The sequence below is a fragment of the Taurulus bubalis genome (assembly GCF_910589615.1).
Source record: "Taurulus bubalis genome assembly, chromosome: 5".
Taxonomy (NCBI): domain Eukaryota; kingdom Metazoa; phylum Chordata; class Actinopteri; order Perciformes; family Cottidae; genus Taurulus; species Taurulus bubalis.
This window is the reverse complement of record NC_136593.1, coordinates 24,714,709-24,734,012: the sequence shown is the minus strand read 5'-3', so window position 1 is coordinate 24,734,012 and position 19,304 is coordinate 24,714,709. Positions and strand designations below refer to the sequence as shown.

Here is a 19,304-nt window from a genome sequence, read left to right as displayed (position 1 = left end):
GAGACCCCAAAATTGTTCACCAGGCAAGGATACATTTAACACGATTGGGGTACGATGAAGCCCCTAAAAAGGCAATTCAATTAGCAGAACAAAAATAGAAAAGACAGTTTCAAGAGGGCCTTCGCTGGCCCGAAGTTGTCGGTGCTCTGCCCTAATTAAAACAGAAACCAATGGCATGAAGTCATGAGGAACACATTGACTAACAAAATAGGAATCACAGTATGAAGCCCTTGTAAGATATGACGACTCATCTGATGGAGGAGGCCCTGCAGTAAAAGGACATGGTCAGCTCTACAGAGAAGGTTGAGGAAGAGAAACAGCTCTATATATGTCTATCCTCTCCCTGCTTAACCTCAGTGATGTCTGTGCTCAGAAAACAAAAGCTCAACTTTCTAAAATAGTAACATTGTTCTTTCTTTTCAACACCGTAAAAGCTTTTTGAATTTGGTCCAAATTGGACTTAAATAAATTCCGATTGTTAGAGCTCTTTAACCTATACTATTATGTTGTATGATTAATTTATTCCAATACCTTCCTAATTTCATTAATCTTGTGGTTTTCAGTTCCTGAGTCTTGTTGCACTTGTTTTGTAATAAACAAATGTTATGTTCTGCAAACCTCTGTTTGAACATGTATACATTATTTATATATAAACACTGTTTTAAGTGTGTGCAGCTGTGAAGAGGATGACACATATGCAACACCTGTGACTACTTCATTACTAATCATTTTGAATGTGTGTGGATGTTGATTATGTATCGGCCTTCACAGGACTGAAATAATCCCAATGTCCCTGAGTTTTACTCGTGTCAACACTTAATAATGAGGCGTATGTGAGGTCAGGGTGCTTTGAAAATAACTTTATTGTCCATAAGAAATAACAGTGAAAAGAACAGGACATATCACTGCTTGCATTCTGTTTCTCACTTCCATCTCTCGAGGTTTGCACTGCTAAAGTCTGCAGGAATCAGCCTCTATACGTACCGTGTAGCTATGTATCTCTAAACGCCACATGGAGTATATGGATATAGATTTGCTGTAGAGGTAATAAATGTTCTAACATTTAATAGCAGGTATATTTGTAATAGTTGACAGTTACTCGTGCATTCTTTTTTTGACAAACCCGAAAACTCTGCAGTAAGAACACAGCTTCCAAAGCTTCAAAATAATGGAAAGAAAAAACATCACCAATTTGTCTTCTGCCACAATTTAAAAGAGTCAAAAACAAAGCCCACTTCCTTGAGTAACAGTAGACTGAAGCCAAGCTTCAGAATGCATCAGATCCACTTCCACACAGTCCTTCAGAATGATTAGGAGTTTTAAATATCTAAGGCCAGCTACCCTTATGTAGAGAAAAACAGCGGCTTTGCAACATAGTCACAGATTTATTAAAGAAAGCCTACTCATAACGTAAAAAAACAAACAAATTAAAGCACTTATTTATATATGCACACTTGACAAATTCAAGCCTTTGTGTTTTAAAATTTCATCTGTCCAATTCAAGCTTTCCTCAGTGTCCCAGGAGCCCAGTGCCTGCAGAGAGGAACAGAAACGATTAGGTCAAATCACAACCAAAACCCACTTTGCACCAAAATATAAAAACTCATTTAATTTACCACGTTATGAATACTCTACTTCCTGTGCTATAAAAAAAAAAAAAAATCAGCTCTACATAGCAATACAAATAAGGTAAAATCCTTCACGAGGATAAATTATTATAAAGTGTGATCCATGACACTACTATGTTAAACGGATCGCTTGGTCCCAGGCCTCCAGATCGATGCCCAAATGGAACTTGTTTACTCAGCATCGAGTAATGAGTTGAATTTAGTCTCATTATTGGGGTAGGTCTCATTTTTAACGCATTACAGTGGATAACAGAGATGTCAACTTCCTGCTGGGTGGAGAAAAAAATTGAATAGGTTCAAAAGAATTGTAGAAAAAGCGTGCTCACCTTTAAATCCCTCTTCAGGCATTCTAACTGTGATGGAGGAAGATGAGAAACAGATTTATCATAATGTAGCATTTCTCAAAGTAAACATAATGTAAAGGAGGGGAAGATAAGAGCACTTACCCTGATACACATCGTCCATTGCAGCGTAGTCTGCTATTGGCTCATCGGCCTGTAAGGAAATAATGTTTCGAGTTAAGGGAAAATGTCTGTAATCCCCATGGAAAGATGTGATGGGAGTCAAGATGAAAGCTGCAGAGGTTAAGATGTATCTGTCAAAGTACCTTTAGACAGACGATGCTTTCGGGGATGACGCCCAGACTACCCAGTGTGGCCGAGTCGTCTGTCAGACTCTTTCCATCGATGGAGAGGTTCTGGTCAAACGGCGCAACGGAGAAGGCGTGCATAATCTACAGGGTCACCAGCACAGCACAGTCAGCTTTGTGATTACAGACTACTCACTCCCTGTAGAGTACAGCAATCACATGACTTCTATCATAAGCACATCTGGTTTTAAAGGCTTCAGGCTTGTATCCAGTCATCCAGAGCGCTCACCTGGATTTTCAGCTCTTTAAGTGTCTGATTAGCTGAAACGATGAGGGCTTTCTCCCCTCGGAGTTTCCTGTGCCGGGTGCTCCTCCTGATTCCGCCTAGTTTGGTCATGCTCGTGACCGGGGCTGCAGCTGCTGACGCTGTGATGTCGTCGCTCAACTTTAGCCGCTTCGCACCATCTTCTGACTGGAAGAAAGTAGTGTGATAGAGGTAAATATTAGCTACTGGGGCTGACTGACAATGCTCTCTTCCTCATCTCTGCTTACATCCAAAAAGTCAAGAAAGGAGTTTTTGATAACACCGAGAATGAGCAGACATGAAGCTGAGCTGTGTGTACTGCTCCTTTTATTGGTTCTTCTGCTTTTACTGTGCATGGGCTGTTGATACTCCTCGTCCCACTAGTATTATTAATACTCAGGCATACATCATGAACAGAAGAATAACCAAAGGAAGAGAGAAAAAGACAAGAGCTGCAGTCAAAGAGCAGAAACATGAAAAGAAATGGAAGTTGTTTTACCGTCGACTGCTGAAAAATTATGTAAACAAAGGAAATTTAATTAAATGAAAAGGGAGGTAACACACGCTGTCATGTGATACTTTGTAGACTGACGGTGGAGTCAGTCTATAAAGACTCAGGTCCCTGAAGTCTGAACAGTGCCGAGTGTGTAGGTTTAACTTTCTTTACATAGGGACTGTTTGGCTGCCTTAACTACTAGGGATGGGTATCGTTAACGATACATACTAGATACCAGTACTTTTAGCGATACTTCTTATCAGTTCAGCTCCTTATCGATACTTTGTGAGAAAAAAGGATCGATGAAGAAAATAATCCACATTGCTTTATAATTCTTGTATGAAAAAAAAGTTTTTTCATACAAGTTCCAAAATCCTTAAAAAACATTCTCAGCTAAACAATTATCTCAGTGATTATCTTTCATTCATTTCATTAGCCCTCATCTTGTGATCAAACTCCTGCTGCTCCACAAACACATTGATGTCCTGCTTGTTGGTCACCTGTTGTGATAAACTGCTGCCGTTTCCTCTTTTATTGAGTTTGAGACAACCGGAGTTCTCAGCATCTACTGGAGTCAAATGTAGTCTCACTTTGGATCGTTGTCTCCTCTCTTCTAAAGTACCATTAACTCCAGACCGCATCGATACTCAGAGTTTTACTCATTTAGAACCGTTTCCCGTTTAGAGCCGTGTTTCGGGGGGGCATCACTATTAACTATGGTTACTATATCTACAGTGGGTAAATGGACATACCTGGCTGAAGTCTGGGTCTCTCTCTCCGTCCACCTTTGGAATTTCTTCCTTCTCCTCCTCTGCCTCAGAGCTGCTGGCGTTCAGCTCTGGAGGCGCATCCTTTATCATCTGTGCAGAGAACGACCGGTTGAATTCTGTGGATCCAATTTCAGACATTGTGTGGAAAAATACTGTTTATTTCATACCCTCTGGTCTTCGACGACCTTGCGGATGTAGATGGTGGCTTGGGTGTACTCTCTGAGGTCCCTCTGCTGCTGGAAGAGGAAGCTCTCTCTGCACTCCCAACAGATATCTGAGCACACAAACACACACCACATCCATATCAAAGAAATCAAGGATGCTGAGGAGCCAAGGTCAAAACAACACTACGACTTATGGCCATTTTGATCACTGAAAAACTATTGAGGTGAACGGTGTTCCCTAACTTGGACTTCTTACCAGGCTGAGTAGTGTACTGCGTGGTGGGACCACTCAGTGTGGTCTCTTTGTAGCAGTGGATGGAGATTGGCTGATCCACAATGAAGAGCCTGCTGATTACTTCCCATTCGCTGGGCCACAGCAGAGCTACACTGTGCAGGACAAACAGCACAACATGAGACCACCGCAGCGTCCAACCAGTAGCTCACCAGTTCAGGTTGTCAGGGTTTAAGTGACAAGCCACTCCTCCAGCTTCTACATTATAAGTATGAGTTATAATGGCCAGCGAGGTTTACTTGCTGTTCCATTATTGATATACTGTTAGAAGTATAGTTATCATTAAGTTAGGTTAAAGGAACTAATACATATAGAATATATATAAGCAGAACTCACTGTTGTCCATCTCCATTGATGAGCGAGTCGTAGGTGAACATAAAGCCTCCGTGGGGACACAGCAGCAATGTGTTGCCCACGTTAGACACGGGAGAGGATTTAGTGGGCCTCCTTCGAAATACACACAGATGGGAGACAGATTATCATTTGGAAGTTCAACATACAGAACAATACAGAAAAAGTATGTTTTGAACCCCAAACTCTCTAAACCTAGGAAGATTCTAGCAGAAAGCCCTGAAAGCAAACAAAAAAGGTCCCTTGTAATGCAAATTAAATGAATGACATTGGTTTAAAGGGATAGTCTGGGTTTTTTCAAGTGAGGTTGTATGAGGTCACTCCTTTGACATTGTGACAACAAACAGTATTTATTTATTACTGAATACAGTAGTTATTTTTTTTAAACAAACATACCTGATGAATTTTCTCCACTCATCCACAAAAAACAGAGGGACTATGTAAAGTATGTCTGTGCCCTGGAGAGACAAACAGAAAACAGTTTTTTGGTGTGTAAATAGATAGATACAGTATATTGTGGTTACATTCAGCCATGACTGCCAGATGGGAACTTGGCTCTTTGTCTACCTGAGGCCACTTGTTGAGTGTTGGCCGGTTCTTCTCGTTGAAGAGGTTGAGAAGTTGGTTCTTCTGGTCTTGGGCCATCATCTTACTCACAGCCTCATTGTCCTTTTCTTCCTGCTCTAATGTCTGCACACACAGGAAGGAAACATGTGCATCATTGTTTATTGAAACACATCAACCAACTTTGGATGCCTTGACTCATTCCTCTCTGTGGCTGCTAAAACACACAGCTGGCAAAGCTTTCTCCAATGCAAACCTTGTGGCATCTGCTGTCTATCACAGTGAATCAAAGCACATCAAGAGGATTTGTCATCGTCTACTCACCAGGCACTGCTGACAGGACTCTTGGTTTTGGGTGAATTCTGGGGCTTTAAAGAAATATTCCCTCAGCTTGGTCCAAACTTCGGAGGATACCAGCTTTCGTTCGGTCTCCAAAATGCTCAGAGCCCCTACAGCAGGAAGACACATACACATTTAAGAGCTAAAATATTAAGAAGAAACTATGCGTGGAATGTAATAATGTATAGAAAACTGTTTTGTAACATCATTCTAGATGCTGATGATGGGACAGTACCATGACAGCAGACAATGTCTTCATTGAACGTCTTCATCTCGTCCCCGTTGCCCTCCGAGAACTCTGAGCCGTACTCTACAATCAAACAATTCACCGTGGACGTTAATGGTGCCATTGATCACATTCAGCCACTAGATGTCCCACTCTGCCTCCCCGGTTCCACTGCATTACACAACAAGTGGTCGCCAGTTCTCTCAAGGATGTTGGTGTGAGTGTGCATCTTTACAGCCATGTTGGCATAGCTGTTAAGTATAGCTATACGACTACACACATTGCTTCATTTCTTTTTTGGGCACCTTTCTAAAAGCTCTGTGCATGTATTGTTGGGTCTACATACAAATGTGATCTATATTTAACGTTGTAGATGAGAAGGTAGTTGAATTTCACACTAAAATACAACCTCACCAAACCAATCCGCCAGTGTCTTATTATAATTTCAAACACATTTTAAGATATGCTAGTTCAAGAGATAGCAATGTTGGTCAGTAGGTCCACTACTCTGCTCGAGACTGAAATGTCAACAACTACTGGCTGGATTGCCATGAAAGTTTGTAGAGATATCCATAATTAAATCAGACTTTGGTGACAACAAGTCATTTTCTGGAGCACCACTATTAGGTCAAAGTTTTCTACTAAATGGAAATTTAGTTCTCAAGATTATTGGTCCCAAGAGGAGGAACCACCATGAGTTCTTGTGTGAAAAGTCTCAACAACACAAAATGCATTGCCATGGAATTTGTTACACACATTTATGTTCCCCTCCTAATGCAGTCATCACTTTGGGGTTAATTTAACTTCTCATTGGCAACTTCAAGGGAAGATTACATTTTTGGTGGATGACCACATACCTGCTAAACTAATGACATTCCCATCAATTTCAGCTGTGCTGAGCTCATCCTCATTCAATGGCTAGAAGGACTGGAGACTTTAAGTCTTTTTAGCTTTACAATTAGCATTGTGTATGCAGTTTCCTATAAATCACATAAACTAGGTTTCCACAAAATGTATGAACAGATAAACATCATCATACTGATAGAAATCAAGTGAAGAAGTGACTGGTTCTAGATGTCATTCCAGCACATGACAGAATAAAAAAAGGAACTATGAATAAAACAGTCATTCCTCCTACCTTTGCTGTTGTTGTGTGGTCCCATTCCATTGGTCTGGCCATTGCTGTGTTTGGATTCGTGTTCGTCCTCCTCCAGCTGTTCTAAAGCCAACTGCCTCCAGCTACGCAGAGATGCTTTGCCCACCCAGTAGCCCTCACCACTGAGAGAGAGAGACACACACACACACAGTGATAAATACCCATGATTACATTAGATAGCAATTCGGTGTGGTCCCTTGAGGACTTCTCTCTTATGAAGGAGTCACACTGGTTCCAAAATACCCCTCATTGACTTTGGACACCAATTTGCTTACTGCTGGATCCTGTATTTATTGTCAGCTTCCCTTTTCAGACATGGGCTACTAACATTGAAGAGACTTTAACATTATTAGGGCTTTCAAAACAAGCCAAAAGCGACTTTGAACATGCGTTCTTACAAAAGACCCAGAGAGACAGAGCCAACGTCTGTGTGAAAAGAGACAGACGGCACGACGGAAAGGAGGTGACGCTTTTGTGATGTGATTTTTGTGCGCCCCAACCACAGGGAAATAAACACTGCCAGAATGTAGCAGCTAACCTAAACTAGCAGCAAATTTGGAAGACAACGAGGAAGTACGTTAGTATTGTGGAATCTATGTGTGAAAGGGGCTGTTGTGTGAACCCCGTCATTCAGTGCGCTCGAGGTATACAGTCGCAGTTGTGCTGCTTATTTTCTTCACATTTAAATATGCAAATCTATAATATTCGCACACTGCACCAGTTTATATAAAAGGCCGGCTTTTATAATTATATTTGATCAAAACTTGTCAACACCACAATCCAAATAAGCCAACTCATCCAGAGTGTGTGTACCTGAGCGTGCGTTTGACCAGGTTGGTGACTTCCTTGTAGTCTTCATTGAGCTGGTTCTTAAGCCGCAGCACTCTGCATCGCTGGCCAACGCACTCTCTACACAGAGAGGAGCCTGAGCAAACACACACAAGTGGGATATGTTCAAATGTTATGACAAATATTGTAGTTTGAGAAGAAGTCAGGATGTGACACAAAGCTAAAATTGTTTGAGCACAAAGTTGCAATTTGACTGCAAACTAGAGTATTTCCAAAAACGACAAAAAATGCTTCTGTGAGTCAACTTGTGATGTTGATTATTTTTCAATATTTCAGTTAAATCAAGCTCAACAAACTTGCTTTTCAACTAACCACTTCAGTTAGCGGCTTCTTTAAATAGTCCTCTCAGTATTACTGATTTATTGAGCTCTAGTGAACAGACTACACAGACAACCCATTTCAGAGGTTAACTAGGGCCCCGTTTTTCATACGTGGACATACACGTGTGAAGAATGGGGCCTAGGACCGAGAATACTCACACACCCGTTTAAAAGGTACTCAGAGTACATGCTTAATATTTGGTTAGATTATATTCTGATTTGATCTGTTTTTGTGTTTTAAGAATATAAATCATTGCGATACCCTACATTTGTGAATTGAATTGGAAGCATGAAGCTCATGGTTTGAGAAGAGAGCAAACCCTCTTGTTTGACTGACCGTCCATCCTCGGCCCTCCGCTGTAGCGCTCGTAGAGGAGCTGAGCAGCTTCAAGGGAAACCCTCTTGGAATCTGCCACCATGTCTGGGTGCAGTTTGCCGTGAGAACAAATGAAGAGGGAGTTGTCGATCTCTTTTGTGGCAGTGGAGTCCTCTAGCCACTTCTTCAGCCATTCCAGGGGGATAAACTCATACGGCTCGCCTGAGGAGGAAAGCAGAGAGACACATCCAACATTAAAAAAGACATAACACCTGGGATTTTTGGTTTATTAAATCCAGGCTTATTCTGTGGCAGGGGTGGGCTGTATACCGGTGTAATGTTCTACCACAACATGCATTTAGCACTACCTGAATGAATCACATTTATTGTTATCTCAAGTATCACTTTTCATTTTGTAACACTGTGATACAATACTGTCATCGCAAAAAAAGAATACTGTGATATAGGTTTGAAGTCATATCGCCCACCTCTATTCTGTGATGCCATCTGTCTTTCTGTGTATCATCCCTCAGATGTCTATATATAAAGAAACATTAAGTATGGGAATTGTATGGAATCAAACTACTAGTTTTGATCCGACACCCAACTTCTTTTTGTAACTCTGAACCCTGAAAACTGTTGGTATAACACTTAACATCAAGACACAATATTTGCCAAATGGTCCTGGTTCAGTCGGGTGTTGTACTTAATAATAATATAATTATTACAGACAGGGATGCTGTTGTACAGTAATACCCCCCCCACCCCCCATCACTTTAACTGTCTACTAATTAAACTGTCTGAACTGAAGTCACAACAAACAACAAACATGTACACTCGCTTTAGTGCATTTGTTAAGTGGACTGTGGGTGATGTTTTTACCGACCATCTTTTGCAGGTAAAAGCTCGTAGAGCTCCTTCACCTCCTCATGCTTGGCTTTGCCCTTATCCACGCTCTGTTTTCTCATGTCAGCCATCTCATTGCACCACTCCTCAAATTTATGGTTGTCTTGGTCCACCAACCTCTGAAGGAAGGCTGGGAGCAGAGGTAAAAGAAACCATCAGAAAAGGCAATTAGTACCAGAATGTATTTTTACTATAATAACATTTTCAAGACATGCCTGAATTCCTTGACGCAAACCAGAAATGGCCACTGCTTCCTTTTCTAGCTGCCATCTTTGATTGCGTCAAGGATTTAAGGACATATTAAGCAAAAACTTTTGTTTAATTAGTTAAAGATTGACTTCTCTCACCTGGCACCTCGACATTGGTCCAGGAGGGATCTATATTCTCCTCTTCCTGGATCTTATACACCAACATGTAGGCATTTCGGGAGCAGTGGTAGCCTTTACTGCACTTTGGCTTTCGTGTCTGGGACTTCACTGTTTCAGCTAGAGACCATAAACACCAAGAAAAAGAGAAACATCTTTGAGAAAGTTGATAAAAACACAGACATGAACCTCAGGTGGATAAATGGTAAGACTCACAATTCACCTTTTTAAAGTAAAACATAAAACTAACAACAAGACTGCTAGAACATGACACTACATGAGGTAGTTAGGGATATCAAGAAGGTGGAACTATCCCGTGTCCATTTAGCAGCACTCACCAATGTCCTCCTCAGTGCCAAGCTGCAGCTTCTTGCCTTCCATCTTCTCAATCTCCTCATCATTGAACTTGTACCAGTCGCCTGTACGAGCGTCCTTCACATGGGCGATGTAGTGGCCTGAATAGGCGCTGATGCCCCGGTGGATCAGCACCGCACTCAGTTCATAAACACACTTCTGGTCTGGAAGAACAGTCCGTCCAAAGACGCACAAATATCAACCCAATTACTTACAGAGTCATCAACAAAAAATGTCTGCTGTTTCTTGGGGATAAGAAGCGGTACATTTTGAACAAGCGATGTATTGCAGAGTAAACACTAACACATATTTTGCAGGCAGGGAACGTGTTGTGATAGCAATTCATTACCCACATGAAGGTGCCCTGCTTTGACACCGAGGACTATCAAAAATGTCCTTCTTGATCATACAAAGGGTAGTGTACACATTTTGTTTCTTCTGAATACATGTCAGTATGCATTGATGGTTAAGGGAAGAGTGTGCGTCACCGAGATTCCTACTGCTAATACCTTGTTTTCCTTCCAAGAAAGGCCCCATGTCCAGCTGCTCTGGAAAACTGATAAAGGTGTTGAGCTTCTTCTTGTGGCCTGTTTGTCTGGGGAAGACAACATGATTCAATAAACCCTTCTTGACATACCAGTAGAGAGTAGTATGATATGGCTCTGACATATATTTGAAATGTTATGTTCCCCAATGAGGGATTCATAAAGTACTTCTTATTCTGTACTACAATGGCGGACCTATCAAAGACGAAGCGCATGAGCTGCAGGTTGAGGGTTGGAGGAATGTTGTGCAGTCTGATCCTACGGGTGGCGCACTGCTTAGTCTGACAGCTCTCACAGAAGTAGCGGTTATCCCCATCCAATTTCTCCTCCTGAAAGGCACAACAAAGGTTAGCCAGTGTGAAACAACGAATAGACACATCTATCCGAGCTGAGGATGTATACATGTATTTAGTGTTCCTTTACCGTCGCTGGGTTTCAGCGACACTGACAAATAATTGCTGCTCCTACAAAGGCCAGTTTGTCTTGTGGAGTACCACAGACTTGTTATTTGTTGAAGCAGCTCAGGAAGAAACTAGGTGTCTGTTTGGATGCAGCCGGTCTACCAGCTAATGAATACAAACACAGCAGAATAGCTGTCACACACACACACACAAGATGGTGTGGACTGTATGGATGGAAGCTACCTTCAGGAACTCTGTGACACACTCGGTGAGGTTCTTGTTGCCCTGGATGTTCAGCTCCAGCTCGTAGAATCGGGACGGCAGTGCAGATGATCGTCCACATTCGTTACAGCTGGAAAACAGCAAAACCAAGATAACTGATTTCACCACAGCATAGAAAACTGATTTTTGAAAAAAAAATTGCACGGGCTAAAAGTCCTATTTGCAGTAATGATTAGTTTTCAAGTGCAATTTCAATGTGAATGATTCAAATTCAATGTGGGGAGAGTCCTGAAATCCATTTTTTTTTAAATCTGGCTTAATACTTAGAATCACTCCAACTCTAAAAATAGATGTATGCCTGCATGAATTTGGCCCCTATCCAAATGAATAAAACCAAACCAAGGCTTATAAAAATACCTGGTATCTAGCTTACGCCGTTAACATAACAACAACAAGGCTTCTATTGCTCTCAAGAATGTTAAATAAATGTCTGTCAAACCTAATTTCACCTCTGACTTGGACCACATCGGATAAAAGTGTTGCACAACCAGACTTTAAAACAGACTAGCATGTCTCTCTGAGCAACAAGACAAGGTCTCCCTCCATCCCTCTCTCCCTCCCTCTCCTCAGCCAAAGTCTACACGTCCCCTTATTCCACATTATTGCATCTGACGTGACCAAGTCAAATATATGACGGTCTAAAAGGAACTTGTAAGACATCCAAAAACAAATGCCCGTTATCCAATTTACCATGAATTTATTTTATGGAAAAAAAACAGAAAGGCCAACCCACAATCACAGTTATCAGCCAAGGCCTGACACCTCACTCACTGTTGTGAGGGTGCCAAAGGGACAGACTAGGGCCTTCATTATACTTCAATAAGTTGTAGTGCAACAAGAAGACAGTTTGACGTAAAGCCAGCACATGTGGTGCATCTGCGACAGATGTTGACACCCTCTATTTAGCTGTTAAGGCAAAAGACATCTTCATACAGTACATGGGACATTACTGAATAAACTTGACAAGAATAGGAAGTGGGATGGCAGAATCCTCAGAAACATCCTTCAAAAGATCTTGCCCTCACTTGACAAGCCAGTATCATTATTGTATCTCCTATGTACTACACATGGGACCTACTGGCCACCTTATGCTTCTCTCAACTCTTCCTCACAACAAAGCTAATTATAGAGTCTCCTCATCCGCAAAATAACTCAATTTGCGATTTGTTCAGAAAAGTGATCAAAAGTGATCTCACTTTGGCTGCTGGTTGCAATAGAACACAGTTAAAGAAATAGGAGTTCTGATGTCCCAACTTTATCATAACACTTTTGCCACTGAAGCTAAAACATGTGTCAGGTTCAGTACTGAGAGTCTTACACAGTAACGTAGGAGAACTGTCCACAGAACTGCCGCTGGATGACATTCTGCAGGTCGGGGTTCTTCTGCTTGGACAGCGTGTCCTCCAATAGAGACAAGAAGAGCTTGGAAAACTCCTGAGCATCCTGAGGAAAAAAAGGTTTTCAATTATTTAATTTATATAGCCCAATATCACAAACCACAAATTTGCCTCAGGGGGCTTTACATTCTGTACAATATACAACCGCCCCTATCCTTGGACCCTCATAGTGGATAAGGGAACCCCCCCGCCAAAAAAATTATTGTAGATTACAGTTTGAATTCAATGCAGTGTAACAAAGTCTCAAAAGGCTATCCACTAATAAACGTGCTGTCACTCCCATTCTGTGTGTGGCTTCTGATCCTGAAACTAATAGTCATCATCATCTACTGTAGTTGATCACCTGAAAATCTGATTTTTGACAGTTGATCCAATTTCAAGACATCACTTTGGGCTCTGGTAACTTCTGATGAGTGGTATTTTTTACCATTTAGGATTTGAGGCGATATAATACACAGTTCTACAGTCAGAGACGTAAGAGAGAAAATTCTGAACACAATTTTTATGGTGAGGGAAAAACCAGGGAATATCCACAATCATCTTTCAATGATGATTTGCCTAGTTTGTTGTAGTGATTTACCTGCTGCTGTCCTGTGTCCAGGCCCAGTGCTTTGACCAGCCCTGAAGGGTCGATGTATTTTCTGTTGCTGTTCTGCATGAGTGCAAACAGATACTGCAGGTGCTCACAGATGGACTGAGGCTCGTACTCTGTAAGAGAAGGAGATGTCTGTCTGAGAGAATGAAATGCTTTCATCATTTAAAAAAGTGAGTTCGCCAAAGTCCCGCTAGCCACAATCATACTCGAACATGAGTAAGTGAGCTCTCAAATGATTTCTAATAACAATATTTGAGCAAAACTCTGGATTGCCAATTCCCATGTTCAAACAAATTAATTAAACCAACGTCATGGGGATCTTAATGTTTAGTTCACCTTTTTTTTTATTATTAAAAGCTATTATTGCTCTGTTAGTTTGCTTGTCTGGACGCAAATTTGATCTAAAGCATATGAATGAAAATGTTTGTGTAGAGATATGCCTTAGGTACAGAGCACAATAATAGTGTCAAACAATTAAATTCATATTATATTGCTTTGAGTGGTGTTATTCTATTCTACCTGGGTTTGAGCCCAAACGTTTAAATATTGCATTATCCTGACTTGTTATCTTATGCATGTCAGGATAAAATAAATCATTCTAGTAAATTGATTTGATCAATTCTGCATTTGGTTTGTTGAGCTAAGTGATGTCTACAACAGTATTGCATTTGTGTAAACATTTTGCAATCATAACTGCTAAGCACAGGGTCAGAAAGCTTGAATGTTACCGATTGTGATTGAAACCCAAGGATAACAGTGAAAGCTGGCGATACATGCCTTCTTAAAGTGTATGCAAAAAAAAGAAAGAAAAAGAGGTGAAAATACTGGCTAAAACATTCAGATCCCCAGTATTTAGTTTCCAGTTATACCAGACTCAGTATTGTGTTCCTCTGCTCGGGAATTGTGGCACTGATAGAGGCTCCTACGCAGCTCCAGGTTGTGGAACCACACTTGCAGGAATGTGTTGACGTAACATGTTGCACCCAGGTTGGTCAAGCCAACAAATGTGTTCTGAAAGGGGGTAGAGACAGAGGGAGGCAGAGACAGAAAGACATAGAGAGGATAAACTGTCTCTTTAGATATTCTTCCATCTCTGGCACTTTTGATTACTTCCCAGGACTTCAGCAGTCCACCAACAACAGATGTGTGATCTGAGAAAAAAAGGCAGGCAAGGAAACAATATGCAGAAATAAGAAGAAAATACCTTGTCGCGACGCTCTGAATTTGGGTCATCAATATTGTGGAAAGCATTTTCATCAATATCCCCAAGCCAAGCCTGTTCACCAATACCCACAAGACAGTTGGGATTTCCTTTGCAGTTCCTCCTGCAAGATCAAGTCATAATTATTAACCTTCATAACCGCTTTAGAAGAATGAAACTGCATCCATTTCCTATGCAAAGACAAAGGTCATGTAACATTCAAAATCATAGAGATGGTTATGTCCTGCATGCAAAGTTGCACACCCCTTTACAGTTAGTAGCCACAGAGCAAGCTAAAGTTTAGTAACATTTCAACTGTATGAATGTTAACTGTGATTTCTCCTGTCTACCATCATGTACATTAGATATTTTGTGGTATGCCGAATTGAAGAGTGCAGTGGATCTTCATGACCTTTCAGACAAAGTCTACAAAGCTACCCTGGATGCTAGGAAAGCTCGTCCACAAGGAAGCAAACAAATCTGACTTGTGATGTACATTAACATCCTTCTGTGGAGCTGGCCATTAAATCATCAACTTTAAAATATAATTATACATCTGTTACTGGTATTCTTTACTGGCACATACAAGCACATCATGGATTCGTTGTTCAAACCTATTTGTAAATGTCGTAACGTTACCTGCAGGTTCCTCTCTTGCAGGCCGGAAGATTGACGCGATATGCTAACTCGATATGCTCCTGCCTTATTTCTTCTGGTTTCACCGTTTCCACCCAACGCCAAGCCGCTTTCTCCAGCTGTAAGCGGGGCGCCATAGTCCTACGATGTAATGGTAAACGCACAGTCAGGTATATGAGGCGAAAACAGTAACAATGCTATGTCTAAGGTTAGCCAAACTGTTTCCTGGAATGCTAACATATTCGGCTAAGAGGGGCTAAGTAAGTTCTTACATGTCACAGCTTGGCTCTTACGAAGTTAGCTTTGTGGCGCTATCGTAACCTAGCAGCTAATATTAGCTTACTCGTTCCCTCACTATCGTATTGAACTTAAAAGGTGAGCATATAACCCCACACATCGCACTAATAAACTGAGCACTGAAATAACAAAGATACACGACAAACTATTTCCAGGATAACGCCAGGAGTAAGGACTACCCTCGTGCTAATGTTAGCTCGCTAGCTCAAATGTAGCTAGCCCTACCGGCAGTGTTAGCAAGTCATTTCCCCTGGATTTTCAGTTGAACGCTACCTGACGCTAACGTAACGAGTTTATTGTGTTAAGTTCAAATAGTATCGAACCTTTCATGCGTGCAGCTGCTTCACCAAAAATATTTAATGCATTTTCACATTTTATTCACGGTTTATTTTAGATTTAGCGCCCTTGCGTCAATTTATAAATAAATTATTTCTCCGCTCAAAATCAACACGACGTCAACAAGTGACGTAGACGACGTCTCTTTGTTGTGACTGGAGGAAGGAGCCGTCGGATACACGCGGAGCCTTCAGAGGCCGCTTTCCTGTCCGAATTGCCAATGGTGGCACTTCAGTGCTTTGCTTTCTGTGGTCTTAAGATGAATATAGTGGATTGTGTCAAATGTGTTGTTGAATAGTGTGTTTATTGTCATTTACTTTCAATATGAAAAGTGTGTTCTGTTCTTGTCTTTTGTATGGAGGACCAAGTCTGACTGAATTGTAATCAAAAACAGCTAAATGTAGATACATTAACAAAATAGAACAATGAATTTATAATTTTTAAAAATCCCAGTTTCGATTAAACAATTTGCTTGAAGTATAACTGTCTTTGATGTGGAGCAGTTATCCATATGCATTCATGGGTGTATTTGTAAATAGTTGTAAAACGTTTGTAATTCTAGAGGTGGCTAAAGTCTATGTTGTTATGGTCATAATAAAAGTGTCAAAGTACATGTGAGACTTGTTTCAAGTTGTTGGCTAACAACCATGTTGTTAAATGTTAGTGACTCATGATGTAACAAACATACCTTATCTAGCCTTACGTTTAACTGATGTAATCTGCTGCTAAGCAATGCTGCATATATGAGCACATTAAAATGTAACATAGGGTTCATTGATTGATTCTTTTTTTTTAATTCAAAAATGTAAATGGTAATTTCACTTATGCGGAAAAAAAAGAGGTCTTTTTGGTATCAAAAAGGCTTTTGCCAGCTGTGTTAACTCAATATTGTCTTTGTTTGAACAAGAGCAAACTCTTGTTGTTGAACATGTTTTGTTCATGCCCTGGTCTGCTTTTACATGTTGTCTGTATAAATATTACTCTAATTTCGACAACTAATGATGCTGTTATATGCCCTACTGGGCATCTCTTTGCATTAGCTGCTGATCTATATGATCCGTTTAGCTGTGCCATCAATCATTGAGGGACATGTCTCGTGCTGCAGCATTGCACATCTCCAGGCTGTGCAGACTGCTGAAGTGAAGCGTGACCTAATAAAATGTTTAAACTTCTAGATTGACTGAACAGATGACCATTTGAAAGACTGAATATGAATCCAATGTTGACATGTTCTTTCTTCTCCAATGTGAGGAAAGCTGCCTTTCTGCTTTGTGTCATCGCTGTGATTAAATGCCTGTAAGTCTTCGGCACTGTTGGTCAGATAAAATATTTAAAAAATGTTTGCGGAAAGTTACTAGTTTACTCTAACATACTTTTTAATTACATTTCGAGGAACTGGAACTTGATTATTTAAATTTTCGAAGGCTAACGTTTCATCTGATGTATTTCAAAAGGGTGTTCTTCGTTCACTTCATTTAGCTGATGGCTTTTATTGAGGGATTTCAGGGATGCACTGATCCAACTTTTCCAGACCTGTTGCTAGTGCCAATACTGATACAGATACTGGGTATTGGTGATCAAGTTCCTTTATGACTGGGGTCACTCTTTTATGGCAACATTAGGCTTTACTTCAAAATTGCTTTCTTATCTTTGTAAAACTAAAATGTAAACACATTATATACAGATACAAATTCATTAAATTGTTATTCATCATTAAAATGATAAAAATGTGAACCAGAAACTTGGTAAAAATGATTCATTATAAATTATTCAAACTCAAGTATTCACCTTTTGTAATATTGCAAAAAAATTAAAATTCCAGTAAGTAGTGTATGTTGAACATATAATTGAATGGAATAGAATAGATTGGCTCAATTGTCACCATTATCCAATCTAATATTGATTTACTTCACATTCATTGCAAGACTTTTAATTTACTTTTTTTGTGGTATTGCCACACTAACAGTATAACAAATTGGACTACTTTCAAGTCTCAAGTGAGCTTAGTTGAGATGTCATCATTTTGAATATTATTTATTGTAGACTAAACAAGTAGTTCACGTCTAAATCAGAAGGCATAGCTAATATCCTTTTCCACATTGGCTTATTGACTAAACGGTTTTTTAATCAGTTGCATATCTTGATCAAAACATGCAATGTACATGTGGTCATGCATGTTATGACAGATTTCCAATACATGAGGAAATAGTCAAAACCAGACGTGAACCATAACTCCGTGTGAATTATGGTAAATATAAAACAATGCCCTCACAATTATAAGACAGAAAGAAAAATATATTCTCTGAAATACGAATCCATTTACTGGATCAATAATACAAATTAACTTTGATGAACAAAATCAATGGCAAAGCTTAATGTTTCAGTTTTACAAAAGGGCATGGAGCCGTTTCCAAGAGTCTTTGAATGCAGCATGTCGTCTGCGAGGCCCCGCCCCCTGCTCCTGAAGAGTCGCAGCTTCCCTGAAACCTTCAGGTTCGCCCGCGGATACCTCACCTGTACCAGCCAGCCCGACGCCGCTTCTCAGGTAAGGACGAGCTTCATTATTCTTCCAGGACTCGGAGAAGTTACTCTGTTGAGGATACAAATAAGTTGTTTTTACACCTTTTGCTCACATACTGAGTTATACAATAGATTAAAATTTTAAAAAATCCGAGATACCAAACTAATTTGTTTCACACAGGAATGTGCTCGTGCACATTTAACTTACTGTTAGTTTAGACACGCTTTGCACGGGTTTATGCCGTGTAGTATGTTTTAAAGTGGTTTTTGGAATGACTAGCAAACGCTTCCTTTTGTTTTATGTCTAGCTAAATAAATGCTCCACAAGGTCCTAAAAAGCTTGAATAAGTAACAAGTGAATAGATGAATTCCTGTTCCCCACTTTGTAAACAGGATGGATACAAGTTTAAGTTGTAAGTCTGTACTTTAATTAGTTTTCTGACAAAATTCTAATTGATTCGTCATTGTTGAATTCATCATATGCAGAATTCAGGCAATGTACAATATGTGAAATATGTGGTTCAACCACTTTACTATTTTAAGGTTTTTGTATGATCAGAATGTAATCAAAACAATGACTGAATTTCATAATTTAGCATCTCAATGTTCAGATGTACAAATAATGGTTCAGTGTTCTTTGGTCTTTTAAGACCAGGATTTATTTAACGACACAGTTTTTGTTCTGTCAGGGAATCAGCCACTAATCTGTTCCCACAGGGGATGAGCACACGAGACGAGAAGGAGGGAGGATTACCTAACCACTGCTTTTTACCTTTCTAATCCCGTCTAACTAATAGGCACAAATAGTCTTCGCTCAGCGGGGAATAACTTCAGTCATGGACATGCAACTGTTTATGTAAACAGGACAACAGGGTAAGTTGGTTGAGACATCTTAAAGGGTTAAGGGAAGGGAAGGACTTATGACCCCCACTGACTTGTTCATGGGGTATGTTTGACCATTATGGTTAGGACTGTAACCAGGGTTTTAGAAATACTGAGTTTGTTATGAATAGCCTTATCTCATAAGTTACTTGTTTCGCCACACATTTCTGTCAAGTTCTCGTGCCTAAATAGAAAACAAGGTCATTTGTGAGTTTCCTCTAAA

At 40.2% G+C, this 19,304-nt stretch overlaps 1 protein-coding gene across 1 annotated transcript; it reads right to left on the bottom strand.

The window, feature by feature from the left end:
• Nucleotides 1-844: 844 nt before the first annotated feature.
• usp48 (ubiquitin specific peptidase 48) lies at nucleotides 845-15,807 on the bottom strand. Its single transcript, XM_079218981.1, has 28 exons — nucleotides 15,667-15,807; nucleotides 15,050-15,187; nucleotides 14,414-14,534; nucleotides 14,079-14,220; nucleotides 13,195-13,322; nucleotides 12,536-12,660; nucleotides 11,179-11,287; nucleotides 10,730-10,863; nucleotides 10,499-10,584; nucleotides 9,974-10,153; nucleotides 9,618-9,755; nucleotides 9,251-9,400; nucleotides 8,386-8,586; nucleotides 7,693-7,804; nucleotides 6,862-7,001; nucleotides 5,733-5,807; nucleotides 5,483-5,607; nucleotides 5,162-5,284; nucleotides 4,991-5,052; nucleotides 4,580-4,690; nucleotides 4,208-4,338; nucleotides 3,955-4,061; nucleotides 3,770-3,877; nucleotides 2,507-2,689; nucleotides 2,236-2,361; nucleotides 2,075-2,123; nucleotides 1,955-1,981; nucleotides 845-1,533 (listed from the first exon to the last, which is right to left on the bottom strand). The coding sequence occupies exons 2-28, from the start codon at nucleotides 15,181-15,183 to the stop codon at nucleotides 1,511-1,513; spliced, it is 3,150 nt and encodes a 1,049-aa protein (XP_079075107.1). The 5' UTR covers nucleotides 15,184-15,187; nucleotides 15,667-15,807; the 3' UTR covers nucleotides 845-1,510.
• Nucleotides 15,808-19,304: the final 3,497 nt, after the last annotated feature.